The sequence below is a fragment of the Lissotriton helveticus genome, chromosome 6 (genome assembly GCF_964261635.1).
Source record: "Lissotriton helveticus chromosome 6, aLisHel1.1, whole genome shotgun sequence".
NCBI classification, from domain to species: Eukaryota; Metazoa; Chordata; class Amphibia; order Caudata; family Salamandridae; genus Lissotriton; species Lissotriton helveticus.
The window spans coordinates 1945147214-1945167970 of NC_136067.1; the positions used below are offsets into that span (position 1 = coordinate 1945147214).

The 20757-nt window shown below is 50.9% G+C and overlaps 1 protein-coding gene across 1 annotated transcript in view; it reads right to left on the reverse strand.

Moving 5' to 3' along the window:
* LOC144762941 (serotriflin-like) overlaps positions 1-20757 on the reverse strand; it is a 173416-nt gene that overhangs the window by 42005 nt on the left and 110654 nt on the right. Inside the window, exon 6 of the mRNA XM_078648241.1 lies at positions 12551-12636. Coding sequence (XP_078504367.1) covers positions 12551-12636 — 86 coding nt within the window. The remainder of the gene's footprint in view (positions 1-12550; positions 12637-20757) is intronic.

A 20757-nucleotide genomic window follows, 5' to 3' on the forward strand; every position in this document is an offset into this window, starting at 1 on the left:
AGGCAAGAGTATCCCCTCACCACTCTTTTTCGCAATCACTATTGAGACTCGGGCGACTTGGCTTCAGGGGGACACATGCATGTCAGGGGCCTGATGTGAGATCCAGACTGGGAGGACATGGTCTCACTTTAGGTGGATAATGTCCGATTGTACTTAGCGGACTCGGATCGCTCGCTGCTGTGCGTTCTTGACATCCTGGAGGTGTTTGGTCCCTATAGCATCCTATCATTCATATTACTCAATAATTACTATTATTACAAAGCCTCAAAGTAGCAATCATGTTGCTCAACAATAATTGCACATCCAAAAATCACATTTTGCCATAGGAAGGTGAAGGGATTGACATAATATGCATATGTTGTTTCATTCAATAATCAACCAATCCAATTATTTCAAACCTTTACTAACCAATTTATTGTCACATTGGCTATTTAATTGTTTGAATTAATTGAATGAATGCATTAAATGAAACAGAGCATCCGATATTCGAAAATAGGATGCCACTAAGCAGGATTCCACCCCAAACAATGTAAAATCTCCCCTCCAACAATCGAAGTCACAGGAGGAGCTACTGTTGCACTTTAATATGGCAGGTACTGAAGCCTTAAATAAAAAGGCCCAGAAGGTGCAGTTCATAATCAGGAGGTAAAGAACCCTATTTCTAGTGTAAAGTGTTATTTACAACCAGTTGCTGGGTTTGCATCTGGCCTAATAGAAGAAGGCACTCAAAAGGAGCTGAACCATAAGCGAAACATCTGTGAAGGATACAGTAATGAAACTATCATTCCACATCACACAGTACAAGCTCAACCCTCATTAAGGAGTCACAGCTCTGAAGCTACACGACCTGTGCAATTTGCTCCAGGTGTACGAATAAACACTAAGGAGGCTCCCCAGGTAACAAATTCTTCTCCCAATTTTACCTTAACAGAGGTTGAAATATCACACAGACATGATCAAAATGTTACTGGGAAAAACTGTGATGTGTCACATGAATCATTTTCAAATAAAATGCTACTTCTACCAAAGAACATATCAAAAGGTTCACAGGACATTCTTTAATCAAAGTAATGTTATAAAGTTGCTGCAAAGCGTAGAAACCCTTGATCATCTCACACCTCACCTCAGAAATAATTTCAATTGAATTCCTGGATCCTTGTGGTAGCCCGATAAAAGAGCCAACGTTGGTCATGTGGTCCTCTCCCGAACTAACCAATTTAGTGCTTATGGAAAAAGGAGTCCTTAAGACAACAATGGAGTCATCAGTGTGATCAGCAGAGCAGTGGCGATCATTTGGCGGTAGAGTCCTCTCCAGCTAGGGACATAGTGGCTGCGGACATGGCTTCTTGCTGGCTCCTGGCAATCTCAGATCTAGGCGGCCGCCCCGGGCGTCGCCGCCTGCCTTGGCACTGCCATCCCAACGGGGAGATCTCAGGCTTCGAGGTAGAGCTGCGGTCGTCGTCGTCTTCAGGAGGCTCCGTCAATCCCAGTAGGCGGCAGGCTTCCTTGAGTGAACGGATCTGGTAGAGCTTCTCATCATGCCGGAAGATAAGGCGAAAGGGGTGGCCCCAGGAGTACGAGACCCCTTGTTGTCGAAGATGATCTGTGACTGGTCAGAATTGGCGGCGTCTTTGCAGAGTGATCAGGGCTAAATCTTGGTACAACACCGGGGAGTGACCCTGATATGAGATGGGGTGGACAGACCGTGCCTTAGTGAGTATGGCCTCTTTGGTCCTGAAGTCCTGCACACATACCAGAATGTCCACTGGTGGGGCATTAGGAGCTCGAGGCGGCCCCACTCTATGTGCTCTGTCCAGGACAACGTAGGAGGTCTGCGTCTCACCCAGGATGAAGTGGAAGAGACCCTGAGTGAACACAAAGATGTTGCGGGTGTCCTTGGAGAGTTTGACTCCTCATATCCGGATGTTGTACCACCGAGAGCTGTTCTTCAGGTCTTCCATCTGAGTCTGCAGATCAACGTTTTGATCCTGGAGCCTGATCATCTCTTGTTGCAGCGTGGTTTGATCGGTGACCGTAGCGTCGTATCTCTCCTCCAGAGAAGCCACCTGCTCCCCAACTCCGTCGACATCTCGTCGTAGTTCCTTAACCTCTGCGGCGAATTCTGTTTTGACCGACCGAATATCCTCTCCGAGGGTGAGGAACAAAGATTCGAGGAAGGCTTTCGTGATGGGCTCGTCTCCAGTGGCTGTGGGGCCTTGTCTCACCTCAGCCTCCGGGGTCGCAGCCGCCATGTCGGGGTTGGAGAGTGAGCTGCTAAAATGTCTTTGAGGCCCTCCGTCTTATTGGTCCTAGACTTGGACATACTACCAAGTCTCCAGAGGCAGCAATGGGGTAGGGCCGGGAGGCTGGGCGTGTGCTCCTGAGAAGTGGGCCACTCCACTGGGCAAGTTACACTTCTTGCAGGGCCTCCAGGACCACAGGGCCCTCTCCCTTCAGCTCAGCACAGTGTCCCACTCTGGGAGGCCCCACTCTAGGTCGCGTGGTATTGAGTGTAGCAATCTGTTGGCAGCTGTGTTCCCCTCGGCCGCGGCCACACCTGGTGTCTCCTACCGCCCATGTTGGTGAGGCCGGGCGAGTCAGAACCTAAGAACGCCCCCAAGTGTCTGTGCTATAGGCCTGGTACCCCCTTTAAAGCTGCATTTAAGGGCGAAGCCACTCGCCCCCAGCCGTAGGTTTGCACAATCGTCAGTGGGCCCGGGTCCTGGGCTTCAAGGCCGGTACAGCAGCTGGAGGTGCCTCCTCACCCCAGTTTTTGTCCTCTCTGTGCAGGGGTCCTCTTGAGGCCTAGGTGTCTCTCCCCGCTCCGGGGCCCCTCAGTAGTCAACTTCTGCGTGGTGGCGACACAAAGCCCCTGTTGCCTGCGCCTATGGAGCGCGGAGCCCCCGCCTGCAGTATGCGCCGGGGGTGGTGCCGGTGATTCCGATCCTCACTAGGCCCAGATCCGGATCTTAAGGCTGGCGCAGCTTCCAAGTGTGCTGCTGCACTGCGGGCCGGTCCACACCGCGTGGGGCCTCAGTTGGGTGGTGCTTGGGGGCCTCCTCCCCCGCTACGCGGCCCACTGACCACAGCGCACAGCCGCCACGGCCCCTCCGTCAGCGGGCCCGCAGTCCACCGCACCGCAAGTCGAGGTCCACAGTGGGCGGCGCTGCCGCTCGAAACTGGGCAGCTGCGCAGTCCTGGGGGCAGGCTTGGGGCCGCGGCCTGAGCTGACCGTTCTCCGCACAGCAGTGCCAATGCGGTATTGCAGGGCAAACAGGGGGAGGGCCTCACCTCACTCCCGACCAGAGGGACAAGACCAGTAGGTCTTCTCGGTACTCCTCTGGCATCCCGAATGCAGGGGGCGTCCCCCCGCATCTGGCCGCTATCGTAACGGGTGCCCCACCGGGAACGCCGTCTCCCTCGAGCTGCCTTGAGTGCGACGGGCGGAGACCGTGGAACTGAGAGCAGGCCTCGGCGGGCTCCGTCAAGGACCTCACCTGTCGTCAGGCCTCCTCCACACCAGTAGTGTTGCCGCTTGGCTCAAGTTTACTGTCGGGCTTAGCATCCCAGGCTCACCGCCGAAGCTCCCATCAGGAGAGCAGGACAGCGCGGGATTCCGCCAGCAATTTCAGTGTTCTCGGTTCCTCCAGGGTGCTATTAGAAGCTATTTGCGGTGGACGGCGGGCAGGAGCTCGGGAGAAGAAGTCCTACCTCGCCGCCTTCTTGGCCACGTGTCCCCCACGGAATCTTTTAAAGCACTGCACATTGGTGAATAATATAGAACGTAAGGGTGATCCACTTAGCAATTGTTTTACTCACAGTACTTTTCTAAGCATGGGTGTGAGATTGTATGCCATTCTATTCAGCTCAGAATTGCAGAATGTATGTGTGTGAGAAGTGCTGTACCAAATAGCCAAGGCTTAGCCATAGGGCTTGGCTGATGAGTTCTTATATATGGGTCAGTTGGAAATCATTCAACAAATTGTGCTCGTTATTAAAGAGTTTGGTCCTTTAGCACCTAATTTGTGACAGAAAATTGGGCGCAGGTGTGGCTTGCTGAATTACTTCAGTCCACACACCCTATAGGATGCTGTCACAATGACTACATACAGTAATCAGTAATGTCATCAATGATGTAATTTGAGATGTCAACAGTGATTTTATCAATAATGATATTTAAAATGTCACGACTGACCAGAGAACCCAACCACCTCCGATGTATCCTCCTCAACACCCGCTCCGCTCAGAAGCACGCCATCGAACTCTGGGACCTCCTAGACTCAACCACCCCCGACGTCGCCTTCCTGACAGAGACCTGGCTGAACGCCACCTCGGCACCAGACATCGCCATGGCCATCCCAGAAGGCTACAAGATCTGCCGCAGAGACCTCACTAACGGAGTGGGAGGGGGAATCGCCATAATCCAGAAGGACACTCTCAGAGTCTCGACCAACACTGACGACACCCTCACCACCGCCGAGCACATGCACTTCCAGATCCACACCAACCCCAACACCACCCTCAGAGGAACACTCATCTACAGACCACCCGGACCCCGACCACAATTCAGCGGCTCCATCGCCGACCTCATCAGCACCAACGCCCTCGCCTCCATGGACTACATCCTCCTCGGGGACCTGAACTTCCCCCTCGAGAACAACAACGACGCCAATTCCACCACCCTGATCGACAACCTCGCCAACCTCGGACTCAAACAGCTCGTAACGACACCCACCCATGCCACTGGACACACAATGGACCGCATCTTCTCCGCAAGTCCCCACGTCTCCTTCAAACACACCACCGAACCCCACTGGACAGACTACAGATGTGTCCACTTCACCTTCAGGAAACACACCACACACCACCGCACCCAACAAATGCCACACCGCTGCTGGGGCAAGGTCATCGAGGACCAACTGACCACCACCCTCACCTTGGGACCACCCGCCGACCCCACCGACTCCGACACCGCCGCCATCAACCTCAAACAGTGGATCAACGACTGTGCCGACACCCTCGCCCCACTCAAGACCTCCGCCACCAATCACACCAACAAGAAAGCCGCATGGTTCACCGAAGACCTCCGGACCTCCAAGCACACCTGTCGGAAGCTGGAGAACAGCTGGCTCAGCGACCGAACACCAGACAGCTACACAGCTCACAAGAATGCCACCCGCAGACAGCACCAACTCATCAGGACCACCAAGAGGACCGCCTTCAAGGACCGCCTAGACAACAATGCACACAACAGCAAAGAGCTCTTCAACATCGTGAAAGAACTCTCCAACCCCAGCTCCAACACCAACGACATTCCACCATCACAAGACCTGTGCAACTCACTGGCCACCTTCTTTCATCGCAAGATCACCGACATCCACGACAGCTTCAACACCGCCACCCCCGCATCCACTGCCGAGACCACCACCCCTGCGACCACCACCCGCACCAGTCGCCTGACCGCCTGGTCCAACGTCAGCGCCGACGACATCATCAAGACCATGAACTCCATCCACTCTGGATCCCCATCTGACCCATGCCCTCACCACGTTTTCAACAAAGCCAGCACAACCATCGCACCCCATCTCCAGAATACAATCAACATCTCCTTCGAGACAGCAACCTTCCCAGAGAGCTGGAAACACGCCGAGATCAACGCCCTACTGAAGAAACCCAAGGCGGACCCCAATGACCTCAAGAACTTCCGGCCCATCTCCTGCTCCCTTTCCCGGCGAAAGTCACGGAGAAGATCGTCAACAGACAGCTGACCCGCTACCTCGAAGACAACAACATCCTGGACCCATCCCAGTCCGGCTTCCGCAGCAACCACAGCACCGAGACCGCCCTCATCGCCTCCACCGACGACATCAGGATCCTTACGGACAAAGGAGAAACAACAGCCCTCAACCTTCTGGACCTATCAGCAGACTTCGACATGGTCTGCCACCGCACCCTAACAGCACGCCTCCATGACGCCGGTATCCAAGAGAAGGCCCTGGCCTGGACCACATCCTTCCTTTCTGGCAGAACACAGAGCGTCCGCCTCCCACCCTTCCGCTCCAAAACCACCAAGATCATCTGTGGCGTTCCACAGGGATCATCCCTCAGCCCGACGGTTTTCAATATCTACATGGCACCACTCGCCCACGTCGCACGACAACCTAGCCTCAACATAATTTCCTATACCAACAACACCCAGCTGATCATATCCCTCAACGAAGACCCCCACACCGCCAAAGCCAACCTCGACAGAGGAATGAAGGCCGTCGCCGAATGAATGAAGGACAGAAGGCTGAAGCTGAATTCAAACTATCAGGCTCGGCTCCCAACTTTCTCGGGGCTGTGATGAGAGTCCGAATCCCGGCCCTACCGAACAACCTCAGTGTTCATATACTAGAAACGAACAACTAAGATAATACAGCGGGCGCGGGAAAGGAAGGGAACAGCAGGGAGGGAGATCTGCAACAACAAAGAACAACAAATTAGAACGCCCTATCTCCCTACTCTAGAGCGGTGTGGTCTACATTCCTCAACCCCAACACACCCTCTACTGCACCCCACTCATTACCTGTAAAGAAAAATACACAAGGATCTAATCCAATGGAGACAGGGGTATGGTGAGGTTAGGAGAACTGTGCCCAACCTGAACAATGTGGGATGTTTCTATAAATGGGCAATTCCTCAATTCCCCTATTTGCGTCCAATACCCCTCCTGTCTCCTGTTAAAGAGAAGCAAAGAAACAATAATGAACTCTGCAATCTTCGGATACTCCTCCGTAAGATTCAATGGCAGGAAACACTTCACAAGGAGTTCACAGAGTTAATGTCACTCTGTAACGCTGTTGTTCTTACACTTGCGCCCTTCACAGTTATGAGAGATTGTACATTGTGAGGGCCAACAGTAGCGAGGCTCAATAAGGCACCAGGTGAGTCCTATCGCCACTGCGCAAGCCTGCAAGTATTTACAATATGTACACCGTCAAGTTACCCAGGTCGGCTTTGTTTGGCTCACAACAAGCAACTGGTCCACTACCCAAATGACCAAACGTAAAGCCACCTGGATGCAATAACGAACAATGAAGTCACAGAGTTTCCGAGTACCAATCCTCCGAGGGATACCTTCAGAGATCTGAACAGGCAGTGGGTGTGTTGTTGGGATCGAAACTACCAACGCCACACACCCCCTAGCGATACCAAGTACTCACGATTCTGACGGGGGGTGGAATCCTCAGAATACCTGTACCACTTCAAACCCAGAAGTCCAGGAAACGCCACCGCTAAGACGGAATTATCGGCGTTCCACCGCCGTCCATTTCAGCCCTTTATTTCCTGGCATGCGCGCGCCGCTCACGTTGGTGCGTGACGTACGCGCGGCATGCCGGGAATTGTAGTTTATGTTCCCCGTGGCGGCCCTTTATCGACCGGCGCCGTGGAACCTGACACAAACAAGACGGAGGTCCTCATCCTCGGCCCCACCCCCTCAGCCTGAGACGACTCCTGGTGTGGTGGCCACACATTAAAAAAAGGTAGGCCTGTCCTTTCTTTGTGGGGACAAAAATGTAATTGTGAGAATAGACCCAGCAAGCTTGTCTTCTAATTTTACATTGCATGCTCTGCTGAAGCTGTAGATTCCGATGTTCTGTCTGAAACTCAAAGGGTTCAACTAGTCCCATTAAGAGATGCCACCACTCAGGCATGTTTAATGGCCAACAGCTGTATTCCAAAATGGAATACCTTTGTTCACAAGAGCTCAAGGCAGTGGAGAGATAAAAGATGGTATGCCTCAGGTTATCCTCCTCCTGGTGCTGAAGCCGAACTGCTCCCACAGCAAAATTAGAGGCGTTGGTTGCCACTATAAACTTTTTAGATGGAACTGTGTGACCCAGAATAAGGGCTTGGGTACAAGTCCTCTTGAGCTTAATAAAGGCCTCTTGAGACTTTGGAGTCAGGGAAAAACCTTTAGTTAGGTTTTCCTTCTTCAAAGGGGCTGAACTGTGACAGGTCATTTGAGCAAAGTTTTTATTGTCTATAAGAGTTTACCAGTCCTACAATCTCTGCATCTCCTGGATTGACTTGGGGCTTGGCCAGTCCAAAATGGCAGAGCCCATAATAAAGTCCATAGATACTCTTCCTAGTGAAAGACAATACTGTAGAGACTCACCTTCTGTCTTCTTGAATTCACACTTCACTTTACAGGATAGATGAGTTTCTATGAGATAAAGAAGAACTGAATGAACATCGATTCAGTGCTCCAGAAGGGTAGCAACGAAGATCAGAATATCTTCCACGTATATCACAAGAAACTGGATGTTCGAGAACATGCTAATGATGAACCACTGAAAAACTGGCTGAACATTTGTAAGACCGAAGGGCATGACCCAATATTCTTAGTGTCCTAAGGGCGTCCGAAAGACCATGTTCTACTCATCACTTTCTCTAATCCGGAGCAGATGGTAATCTCCGCAGGGATCTTACTTTGCGAAACATTTTGCACCACGAAGGTACTCAAGTGTGACTTTGATGAGTGGAAGCTGGTAATAGACCTTAGAGTTCCTATTTAACCCACTTTAACTGATGGAAGGTCTCTGCTTAGAGACAAAGAAACATGGAGCTCCAGTGAGTGATGTAGACAGGACAATCAAGCCATTCTGAAAATTCTCGTCCAAATATTCTTTCAGAAATGTTTTCGCTTGCTGGGACAGAGAATCCATTCTATCATAGGGAAGTATGTCTATAGGTATGTTTAGGAAAGCACATCCCAATCCTCTCTGAGGAGGGAGAGAAACAGAGCTGAAACAGAGCTAGGCTTCTGAAAGACAATAACATTTCCTAGTATGCCAAGTAATGGGCAAAGACTGGGTGATTGTATATTGAGACTGGCCTTCAGATAGTTCTTGTACAACGTGAGCCCAAAAACATTGTTTCATAGTAACAGTTACCATTCCAGAACTGTGATGACAAAGATAGGACCCTGCCAATTCCCCCAGAATTAACATAAGGGTTGTGTTGTTCCAGACAGGGTATCCTAAACACTATGGCAAAGTTGAGAGAAGAGATTCAATCAAAAGCAACCATCCCCTTATGACTGCATAACAACTCTTGGTGTGAAACTGTGATGGAAATCTTGAGACCTGAAGTTAAATGGGATCTGTTGATTGTTTGGACTTAATCTGGATATGATCCTGTGAACAAAATGTAGAGTATCTGGGTACAACTCAAGTCGAGGTACATGCAAAAGGCACTGGAATCTCACTGGGCAGTAAAAGAAACAGATTGGCCAGGAGGGACTTGGGGATCCAATTAACACTCTTTTGTGTCTGAATTGATCCTAAAATAAAAACTTTAATGAAAGCGAAATGTCCTGCTCCTTTATGCCTCACAAAAGATCAAACCTGGCAGTTTCCTGTGTCCAGGAGGGTTGAACAGTAAAAGTCTGAAGCTGATTCTTAGGACTCTCCCAGTAGAGGCACATATGTGCCTTAAGTCTTTGTTCGCTTTCAGCATTGAACAAGGGTCTTTTAGTGGATGAAAACTGCACTGGCTCATCAAGCACCTTAGAAGGGATAGTTGGCTTTGCAGTTGGCTCAGTTACCATAAAGATTCGTAAATAAGGAGTTGAAGGGAATCTTGGACTTCTCTGTTTTTCCATTCTCCTCAAAGTTCAATCAGGAGAACCTGGCCTAGAAGTTCAGAAAACTAGGAAGCTCAAGGCATTCTTGCCAGCTCACACTTTAACTCCTCCAGTAACCCTCCCCATAATAAAGTCATCTAAGTTGCTTCCACCAAGGTGGTCTCATCAGAAGACTAGTGAACCTAAGTACAATAAGCAGAAGCTTTAGGATCCGGTATCTTAAATAGATTCTTGAACTTTGCCCAAAACATCTGGTTAATTATTCAGCAACAACTAGAGCAGGTGTTCAAGTCAGATCTGTACCATGCAAGGAACCAATCTGTTGTCCCACTTTGGATCAGTCAGAGGAGCGTTGTCCATATTTAAAGGCAAAACCACCAGGCCATCCACAAATTTTCAATCATATTCGATCTTCAGAATCCTTTGATAATGAGGGGCTGATGGCATAGATACCTTGATGAAGGACAACATTCTCAGTCCTCAGTTGGTCCAATTCCAGAGTTTGTTGCTGAAGAAAAAAGCCAGGCCAATACCAGGATCCTTGCCAGAAACAGTCAGATGTTTTGGCGAAGCAATCTCTTCAGGACTGGGCACTTACCATAATCCAGATCTGGGTTGTCCGCAGTCTAAGCTAAGATAAACTGTTTCTGGAAGCCACATTGTCTCCAAGCAGTGAAATAAGTAGTCTGCAGTTGCCCTCAAGAAGCTGCCATCTTGGCATGAAGAAAATGCCAAATAAGTAAAAAACTATCCTTGCTGATAAAGTCTTCACAAGTTTAGAGAAAACAAGGAGTCAGGCATCCAGGGGAGGAAGTCCCAAGAGCAAAGAGTCAGGGTGTGCATTTAGAGAGAGTCAAGAACAAGCGAAGGAAAAAGGTTTGTTTGTGACATACCCTCCAACCAGACTGAGGCCTTTTAATAGTAAAAAAAAAAAGCAATTTACATCAAAAACAATGGTTTGGGAAAGTTAGGAAGAAAGAAAGGAGCACGGCCATGATGGAAAGAGAAAAGATTTTTTCCGAAAACCTGAACTAGAGAGTTGCAAGAGTAAACTTAAAACTCAGCTACAAATCCTCAGGCAGATGATTGTCATTTTGGAGTTGAAGAGATGAGTAATAGCTGGGATCCCAAAGGCACAAGTGGAAACGCTCACTGGAGAGACTCTTCCAGCCCACAGCTGTGATTATGGGGTTCCCAGGGGACGGGATAAACAGCAGACTTGACAATTACTTCAATTAAACCATACAGGTTGCTGTAACAATTATTGTCTGATGCAATCAGTAATGCCATCAATGATGTCATTTGAGAAGTCATCAGTGATGTCATAAATATGGTCATTTATCATATAACCAGTGATGAGCAGTGCAAGGTGCAGGTGCAAATCATAGTTAGTTGAGTAAACTATAATTGGTTTTTATTTCAACACCTATGTATAACCCTCACTTTAAACTTTATTTATTTTTTCAGTGCTGAGGTTTTTTTTAATGCAAGTGCAATCATATTACCATTTTTTCTGTGAATTCCTGTTTTTTTTGTTCATTTTCAGCCACATATACTGCTGAGCACAGCAGGGAAACTGGACGCATGCATTTTGGAATTGAGGTCTCCTGCCCTACTATATTATTTACCAATTGAGTATAAATGCACAATGAGGTTTCCAGTGTCCATTTTTGCATCAACAATTTCCTATTACCTATCTGTCTTCAGAATAGTCAACTAATTGCTGATGTAACGCTTGCCTCGTGAGAGGTAAGCGTTTCTGAGAGGACCACCTTCGGAACAATTGTGTTCTCAGGGGTCCTCCCTGCTTTCCGTCATTTTGAGTTCGAGATACTGATGAACTCGTATTTGTATCCTGTGTAAGGGGAACTGCCTCCACACGTTTGAATCTCTTTAGGCTTTGAGCCCCGGAAATTGACCAAATTAAGGTAACGGGGTTATCGTGACTGGGACTGATAAAAGTCCTGAGGAAGACCGACTTAACCCTTGATTGTGGGTATATCAACACGGTCGAAAAATGTTGACATCTTTGGCAGTTTAAGGAGGGGTGTTATGAGTACCTAATTAGCTCTAAAACACGCTCATCCTTCACTATTTTAATCCTGGCTGGGGGATCCTGGAATAAAGGGGATTTATAGGTCACCCATGAGCCAGTTTTAACCACCTGTTTGTTTCACTGCACTTGTTCTATCACTGTTCCAAGTCTTTTGTTGTAGCACATATTTACACCTTTTTGATTCATTTTTTATGTTGTTTGTCTTCCCCCTCCCTATGCTCCATCCTGTGCGTGGTTACGCCAGGGTGTATTGTAAGCAGACCGGATGATGAAGCATATCACACACATCTGTGTGTGAGTGAGGGCAGTTTTAAATAACACGATTTGTGCCACTGCACAGTAATCACTTATGTTCCCTCTCTATCCCTCTTGGTGTTAGTATACTTGTGATGATAACACGGTGCGCATTAATAATTTGTTTTTTAAATATATTTATCCAATACCTACCCACAGGCTTGCCATTAGGTACCCACTACAGTTGTTATCACTTTATGAATATGATTACATTTTGGGTACATCTGTTTTTCTGATAATACAGTTCATCATCAATGATGTTCTTTTACTTATCCACGACTTCTGGTGAAAATGCATTTAAATCCTTAAAAATTCTTCAAAATGACAACCGCAGGAACTGTTAGATAGAGTAAATTTCCAAAAATGATCACGTTCGCTGTATGTACGTGCCTTCAACAAAGGCATGTAAAGCAACATAGAGATGGCACAATTGGAGCATATGAAAGGCATATATAAAATGGTGCATCAGCAAAAAAGCATAAGCTTAAGCCTTAGCATTCAGGCTAATATAACAGGATTATCATAAAATCATAAAAACATTGTTGTAAGTTAAAAAAAACAGTACTTACTGAGGAGCGTAATGGCAAACATACAGGACAGAACGAGAACATTGATGACATGCGCATCCAATACGTGCCGTTTTACTCCAGACAACCTTTACATTTAAAGATTAATAATTATTATTGAACCAATTACATGCCTAAAATACAGTTTCTGATATCTTTTTACAAAAGTTTATAAAATAAAAACATGCATTACGGTTACTCCCACTTTGAATGTCAGGGGCAGCGTTTTAAGAAATTTATGCACAATAAATTCAGGCTGACATTCCACCGATTCCTCCTCCAATGGATATACAAACCTCAGCTAATTTTCCTTCCTAACACTGAATTGAGTTCTTTGTACTTATCCCCAAATGTAGTTACATTTCCCTAGTGTTATTTCTTGTTTTTGAAGAGTTATCTCCACTTCATGTTAATCTCTCCTTTATTAGATCATAGCACTATGCTTTTTTTGGATTTATCATAGTTGGCACTATCTTGTGCTTCAAATTCTTAAAATGCTTCAAATCCAGCTATCCTTTGGTAGATAGTTTATGTGAATAGAGTCTTAGGGGTCTATTAGGATGTAGGGCGGATCTCCTCCGCCCACATGGCGGTGGAGATCCGTCTTACATCTTACCCCGCCCGCCACCCATTTCCCCCCGCTGTATTAGTATGGCGGGGGGACTCCAGTGGACAGAAAGACTTTCCGTTGGTTTTCCGCCGGTCAACCAGTTCACCGGGCGGAGAAGGGGCTAGATATGGTGGCGGTGTCTGCTAGATATTAGCATGGGCAGCGGTGCATTGCTTTCCATGGCGGAGACCCCGATAATATATTTTTATTAGTAGACAATAGCAATCTTAAGAGGCATTGCATAGCTTCATACACACTTTGACCCCAATTCCCTCACATTCTCTCTCTCTCTCTGTCAGTCTCTCTCTCTCTGTCAGTCAGTCTCTCTCTGTCAGTCTTTCTATCTCTCTCTTTCTGTCAGTCCGTCAGTCAGTCTCTCTCTCAGTCAGTCAGTCTCTCTCTGTCAGTCAGTCTATCTCTCTCTGCCATTCAGTCTATCTCAGTCAGTCAGTCAGTCAGTCAGTCTCTCTCTCTCTCAGCCTGTCAGTCAGTCAGTCTCTCTCTCTGTCAGTCTCTCTCTGTCAGTCCCTCTCTCTGTCAGTCCCACTCTCTGTCAGTCTCTCTCTCTGTCAGTCTCTCTGTCAGTCTCTCTCTCTCAGCCTCTCTCTCTCAGTCTCTCCCTCTCTCAGTCAGTCAGTTTTCCAGACAGTCTCTCTCTCCCTTAGTCAGTCTCTCTCAGTCAGTCATTCTCTCTCTCTCACAGTCAGCCAGTCTCTCTCAGTCTCTCTCTCTCTGTCAGTCAGTCTCTCTCTCTCTCTCTGTCAGTCTCTCTCTCTGTCAGTCTATCTCTCTGTCAGTCTCTCTCTCAGCCAGTCAGTCTCTCAGTCTCTCTCTCTCTTAGTCCCTCTCTCTGTCAGTCAGTCTCTCCTCTCTACCAGTCAGTCTCTCTCTCTCTCAGTCAGTCAGTTTCTATCAGTCAGTCATTCTCTCTCTACCTCAGTCAGTCTCGCTTTCCCTCTCTCTCTCTGTCAGTCTCTCTCTCAGTCAGTCTCTCTCAGTCAGTCAGTCTCTACCTCTCTCTCTCAGTCTCTCGGTCAGTCAGTCTCTCTCTCTGTCAGTCAGTATCTCTCTACCTCGGTCAGTCAGTGAGTCTCTCTCTCTGTCAGTCAGTCTCACTCTCAATCAGTCTCTCTCTCTCTCTGTCAGTCAGTCAGTCACTCCCTCAGTCAGCCAGTCTCTCTCTCTCTCTCCGTCAGTTTCTCAGCAAGTCAGTCTCTCAGTCAGTCACTATTCAGTCTCTGAGTCAGTCAGTTAGTCTCCACTCTCTCTCCATTCTCTCTCTCAACTCTGTCCACTCTAGCTCCACTGTCTCTCTCTCCACTCTCCCTCCACTGTCTCTCTCTCCACTTTCTCTCTCTCTACTCTCTCCCTACTCTCTCTCCCTCCACTCTCTCTCCCTCCAGTGTCTCCCTCCACTGTCTCCCTCCACCCTCTCCCTCCACTGTCTCCATCCACTCTCTCTCTACTCTCTCTCCACTCTCTCTCTCCACCCTCTCTCCCTTCTCTCTCACTCCATCCTTTCTCCCTTCTTTCTCTCTACTCTCTCTCTCTACTCTCTCTACTTTCTCTGCTCTCTCTACTCTCTCTGCTCTCTCTACTCTCTCTCTCTCTCCACTGTCTCTCTTCACGGTCTCTCTCCACTGTCTCTCTCCACTGTCTCTCTCCACTCTCTCTCCACTCTCTCCCCACTCTCTATTCTATCCCCACTCTCTCTTCACTCTTTCTCCACTCTCTCACTACCCTCTCTCCACTCTCTCTCTCTCCACTCTCTCTCTCCACTCTCTCTATCCAATCTCTCTCTCTCTACCCTCTCTCCTCTCTCTCTCCACTCTCTCTCAACTCTCTCTCTCCACTGTCTCTCCCCACTCTCTCTCCACTCTTTCTCCACTCTCTCTCCACTCTCTCTCCACTCTCTCCCTTCTCTCTCTCTTCTCTCTCTCTACTCTCTCTCTCTACTCTCTCTCCACTCTCTCGCTTCTCTCTCTCTTCTCTCTCTACTCTCTCTCTACTCTCTCTCCACTCTCTCTCTCGCCAGTCTCTCCATTCTCTCTCTCCACTCTCCACTCTCTCTCCACTCTCTCCACTCCCTCTCTCTCCACTCCCTCTCCTCTCTCTCTCTCTCTCTCTCTCTCTCTCTCTCTCTCTCTCTCTCTCTCTCTCTCCCACTCCACTCTCCACTCTCCACTCTCTCTCTCCACTCTCTCTCCACACTCTCTCTCTCCACTCCCTCTCTCTCCACTCTCTCTCCCCTCTCCCCCCCTATCTCTCTCTCTCTCTCTCTCTCTCTCTCTCTACTCTCTCTCTCCACTCTCTCTCCACTCTCTCTCCACTCTCTCTCTCTCTACTCTGTCTCCACTCTCTCCACTCCCTCTCCACTCTCTCTCCACTCTCTCTCCACTCTCTCTCCACTCCCTCTCTCTCCACTCTCTCTCCGCTCTCGCTCCTCTCTCTCTCTCTCCACTCTCCCTCTCCACTCTCTTTCACTCACTCTCTCCACTGTCTCTCCACTCTCTCTCCACTCTCTCTCTCTTTACTCTCTCTCCACTCTCTCTCCACTGTCTCCCTCCACTCTCTCTCTCCACCCTCTCTCCACTCTATCACCACTGTCACTCTCCAATCTCTCGCTCCACCCTCTCTCTCTACTCTCACTCTCTCCACTGTCTCTCTGCACTCTCTCTACACTCTCTCTCCTCTCTCTCCTTCTCTACTCTCTCTCTCTACTCTCTCTCCACTCTCTCTCCAATCTCTCCATTCTCTCTCTCCACTTTCTCTCCACTCTATCTCCACTCTCTCCACTCCCTCTCTCTCCACTCTCTCTCCACTCTCTCGCATCTCTCTCTCTCCACTCTCTCTCTCTCCACTCTCTCTCTCCACACTCTCTCTCTCCATTCTCTCTCGCTCTCTCTCTCCATTGTCTCTCCACTCTCTTTCTCTCTCCTCTCTCTCTCTCTCCCTCCACTCTCCAATCTCCCTCCACTCTCCACTCTCTATCTCCACTCTCTCTCTCCACTCTCCCACTCTACTCTCTCTCTCCACTGTCTCTCTCTCCAATCTCTCTCTCTCCCCTCCCCTCTCTCTCAACTCTCTCTCCACTGTCTCCCTCCACTCTCTCTAATCTCTCTTCACGCCTTCGCCACTGTCTCTCTCTCCACTCTTTCTCTACTCTCTCTCTCCACTCTCTTCCTCTCCACTCTCTCCACTCTCTCTCCACTGTCTCCCTCCACTCTCTCTCTCCACTCTCTCTCCACTCTCTCTCCACTGTCTCTCCCTCCACCCTCTCGCTCCACCCTCTCTCTCTACTCTCTCTATCTCTCTCTCCACTGTCTCTGTGCACTCTCTCTCTCTCCACTCTCTGTCTCCACTCTCTCTCCCTCCACTCTGTCTCCACTCTCTCCCACTCTCTCTCACAAAGTAGTGTGTGTTTCATGGGCATCCGCAGAAATGTTTCCGGAGGGCACATTTTTAACTTCATCACCATCCCCCATGCAACCTTCTCCCCTCTGCCTTGCACCCTTCTCGCCCCCCCTGCACCCTTCTCCCCCTTGAACCTTTCTCCCCATCCCCCTTGTACCCTACTCCACCTCTGCCTTGCACCATTTTCTACCTTGCACCATTCTCCCCTCTGCCTTGCACCCTTCCCCAGTCTGCCTTGCAGCATTCTCCCCTCTGCCTTGCACCCTTCTCCTCACTGCCTTGCACCCTTCTCCTCACTGCCTTGCACCCTTCTCCCCTCTGCCTTGCACCCTTCTCCTCTCTGCCTTGCACCCTACTCCACCGCCAGCTTGCACCCTTTTCTACCTTGCACCATTCTACCCTCTGCCTTGCACCATTCTCCCCTCTGCCTTGTACCCTTCTCCCCTCTGCCTTGCACCCTTCTCCCCCTCTGCATTGCACCCTTCTCTACCTTGCACCCTTCTCCACTCTGCCTTGCACCCTTCTCCCCATGCCTTGCACCCTTCTCCTTTCCACCTTGCACCCTTCTCCCCTCTGCCTTGCACCCTTCTCCCCTCCGCCTTGCACCCTTCTCCCCTCTGCCTTGCACCCTTATCCCCTCCGCCCTACACCCCTCTCCTCCCTGCCTTGCACCCTACTCCTCTCTACCTTGCCCCCTTCTCCCCTCTGCCTTGCAACCTTCTCCCCTCTGCCTTGCACCCTTCTCCCCTCCGCCTTGCACCCTTCTCCCCTCCGCCTTGCATCCTTCTCCCCTCCTTGTTGCACCATTCTCCCCTCTGCCTTGCACCCTTCTCCCCTCCGCCTTGCACCCTTCTCCCCCTCCCCGTTCCACCATTCTCCCCTCTGCCTTGCACCCTTCTCCTCTCCACCTTGAACTCTTCTCCTCTCTGCCTTGCACCCTTCTCCTCTCTGCCTTGCACCCTTCTCCTCTCTGCCTTGCACCCTTCTCCTCTCTGCCTTGCACCCTTCTCCCCTCTGGCGTGCGCCCTTCTCCTATCTGCCATGCACCCTTCTCCCCTCTGCCTTGCACCCTTGTCTACCTTGCACCCTTCTCCCCTCTGCCTTGCACCCTCCTCCTCTCTGCCTTGCACCCTTCTTCCCTCTGCCTTGCACCCTTCTTCTCTCTGCCTTGCACCCTTTTTCCCTCTGCCTTGCACCCTTCTCCTCTCTGCCTTGCACCCTTCTCCCCTCTGCATTGCACCCTACTCCACCTCCGTCTTGCACCCTTTATTACCTTGCACCATTCTCCCCTCTGCCTTGCACCATTCTCCCCTCTGCCTTGCACCCTTCCCCCCTCTGTCTTGCACCCTCCTCCCCTCTGCCTTGCACCCTTCTCCTATCTGCCTTGCACCCTTTTCCACTCTGCATTGCACCCTTCTTCCCTCTGCCTTGCACCCTTCTCCTCTTTGCCTTGCACCCTTCTCCCCTCTGCCTTGCACCCTTCTCCCCTCTGTCTTGCACCCTTCTCCCACTCCCTGTTGTACCCTTCTCCCCTCTGCCTTGCACCCTTCTCCCCTCCGCCCTGCACCTTTCTGTACCTTGCACCCTTCTCCTCTCTGCCTTGCGCCCTTCTCCTCTCTGCCTTGCGCCCTTCTCCCCTCTACCTTGTGCCCTTCTCCCCTTTGACTTGCACCCTTCTCCCCTGTACCTTGCACCCTTCTCCTCTCCGCCTTGCGCCCTTCTCCTTTCTGCCTTGCGCCCTTCTCACCTCTGCCTTGTGCCCTTCTCCCCTTTGACTTGCACCCTTCTCCTCTGTGCCTTGCATCTTCTCCCCTCTGCTTTGCACCCTTCTTACCTTCCACCTTGAACCCTTCTCTACATTGCACCCTTCCACTCTCTGCCTTGCACCCTTCTCCTCTCTGCCTTGTACCCTTCTCTACCTAGCACCCTTCTCCTCTCTGCCTTGCACCCGTCTCCCCTCTTCCTTGCACCCTTCTCCTCTCTGCCTTGCATCCTTCTACCCTCTGTCTTGTCACCTTCTCCCCTCCGCCTTGCACCCTTCTCCCCTCCGCCTTGCACCCTTCTACCCTCTGCCTTGCACCATTCTCCCCTCTGCCTTGCACCATTCTCCCCTCTGCCTTGCACCCATCTCCCTTCTGCCTTGCACCCTTCTCCCTTCTGCCTTGCAGCCTTCTCCCCTCTGCTTTGCACCCTTCTCCCGTTGCACCCTTCTCCCCTCCCATTACACCTTTCTCCCCTCTGCCTTGCACCCTTCTCCCCTCTGCTTTGCACCCTTCTCCCCTCTGCCTTGCACCCTTCTCCCCTCCACCATGCACCCTTCTTCCCACCCCGTTGCACCTTTCTCCCCTCTGCTTTGCACCCTTCTCCCCTCTGCTTTGCACCCTTCTCCCCTCTGCCTTGCACCCTTCTCCCCTCCACCTTGCACCCTTCTTCCCACCCCGTTGCACCATTCTCCCCTCTGCCTTGCACCCTTCTCCCTTCTGCCTTGCACCCTTCTCCCCTCGGCTTTGCACCCTTCTCCCGTCCCCGTTGCACCCTTCTCCCCTCCCCGTTACACCTTTCTCCCCTCTGCCTTGCACCCTTCTCCCCTCTGCTTTGCACCCTTCTCCCCTCTGCTTTGCACCCTTCTCCCCTCTACCTTGCACCCTTCTTCCCACCCCGTTGCACCATTCTTCCCTCTGCCTTGCACCCTTCTCCCTTCCGCCTTGCCCCCTTCTCCTCTCCACCTTGCACCCTTCTCCTCGGTGCCTTGCACCCTTCTCCCCTCCGCCTTGCACCCTTCCCCCTCTGCCTTGCACCCTTTTCCTCTCTACCTTGCACCCTTCTCCTCTATGCCTTGCACCCTTCTCCCCTCTGGTGTGCCCCCTTCTCCTCTCTGCCTTGCACCCTTCTCCCCTCTACCTTGCGCCCTTCTCCTCTCTGCCTTGCACCCTTCTCCCCTCTACCTTGCACCCTTCTCCTCTCTGCCTTGCACCCTTCCCCCTCTGCCTTGCACCCTTTTCCTCTCTACCATGCACCCTTCTCCTCTCTGCCTTGCACCCTTCTCCCCTCTGGTGTGCACCCTTCTCCTCTCTGCCTTGCACCCTTCTCCCCTCTACCTTGCGCCCTTCTCCTCTCTGCCTTGCGCCCTTTTCCCCTCTGCCTTGCGCCCTTCTCCCCTTTGCCTTGCACCTTTCTCCTCTGTGCCTTTCACCTTCTCCCCTCTGCTCTGTACCCTTCTCCCCTTCCACCTTGAACCCTTCTCTACCTTGCACCCTTCCACTCTCTGCCTTGCACCCTTCTCCTCTCTGCCTTGCACCCTTCTCTACCTTGCACCCTTCTCTTCTCTGCCTTGCACCAGTCTCCCCTCTGCCTTGCACCCTTCTCCTCTCTGCCTTGCATCCTTCTCCCCTCTGCCTTGTACCCTTCTCCCCTCTGCCTTGCACCCTTCTCCCCTCTGCCTTGCACCCTTTTCCCCTCTGCCCTGCATCCTTCTCCCCTCCCCATTGCACCCTTCTCCCCTCCCCATTGCACCCTTCTCCCCTCTGCCTTGCACCATTCCACCCTCTGCCTTGCACCCTTCTCCCCTCTGCCTTGCACCCTTCTTCCCTCCGCCTTGCACCCTTCTCCCCTCTGCCTTGCACCCTTCTCCCCTCTGCTTTGCACCATTCTCCCCTCTGCCTTGCACCCGTCTCCCCTCCACCTTGCACCCTTCTCCCCTCCCCGTTGCACCATTCAACCCTCTGCATGGCACCATTCTCCCCTCCGCCGGTTTCCACCTTTTCTCCCTTCCCGTTGCACCATTCTCCCCTCTGCCTTGCACCCTTCTCCTCTCCACCTTGCAACCTTCTCCTCTCTGCCTTGCACCCTTCTCCCCTCAGCCTTGCACCCTTCTCTACCTTGCACCCTTCTCCTCTCTGCCTTGCACCCTTCTCCCCTCTGCCTTGCACCCTTCTCCTCTCTACCTTGCACCCTTCTCCTCTCTGCCATGCACATTTCTCCCCTCTGGTGTGCACCCTTCTCCTCTCTGCCTTGCACCCTTCTCTCCTCTGCCTTGCACCCTTGTCTACCTTGCACCCTTCTCCTCTCTGCCTTGCACCCTTCTTCCCTCTGCCTTGCCCCCTTCTTCCCTCTGTCTTGCACCCTTCTCCCCTCTGCCTTGCACCCTTCTCCCCTCTGCATTGCACCCTACTCCACCTCCGTCTTG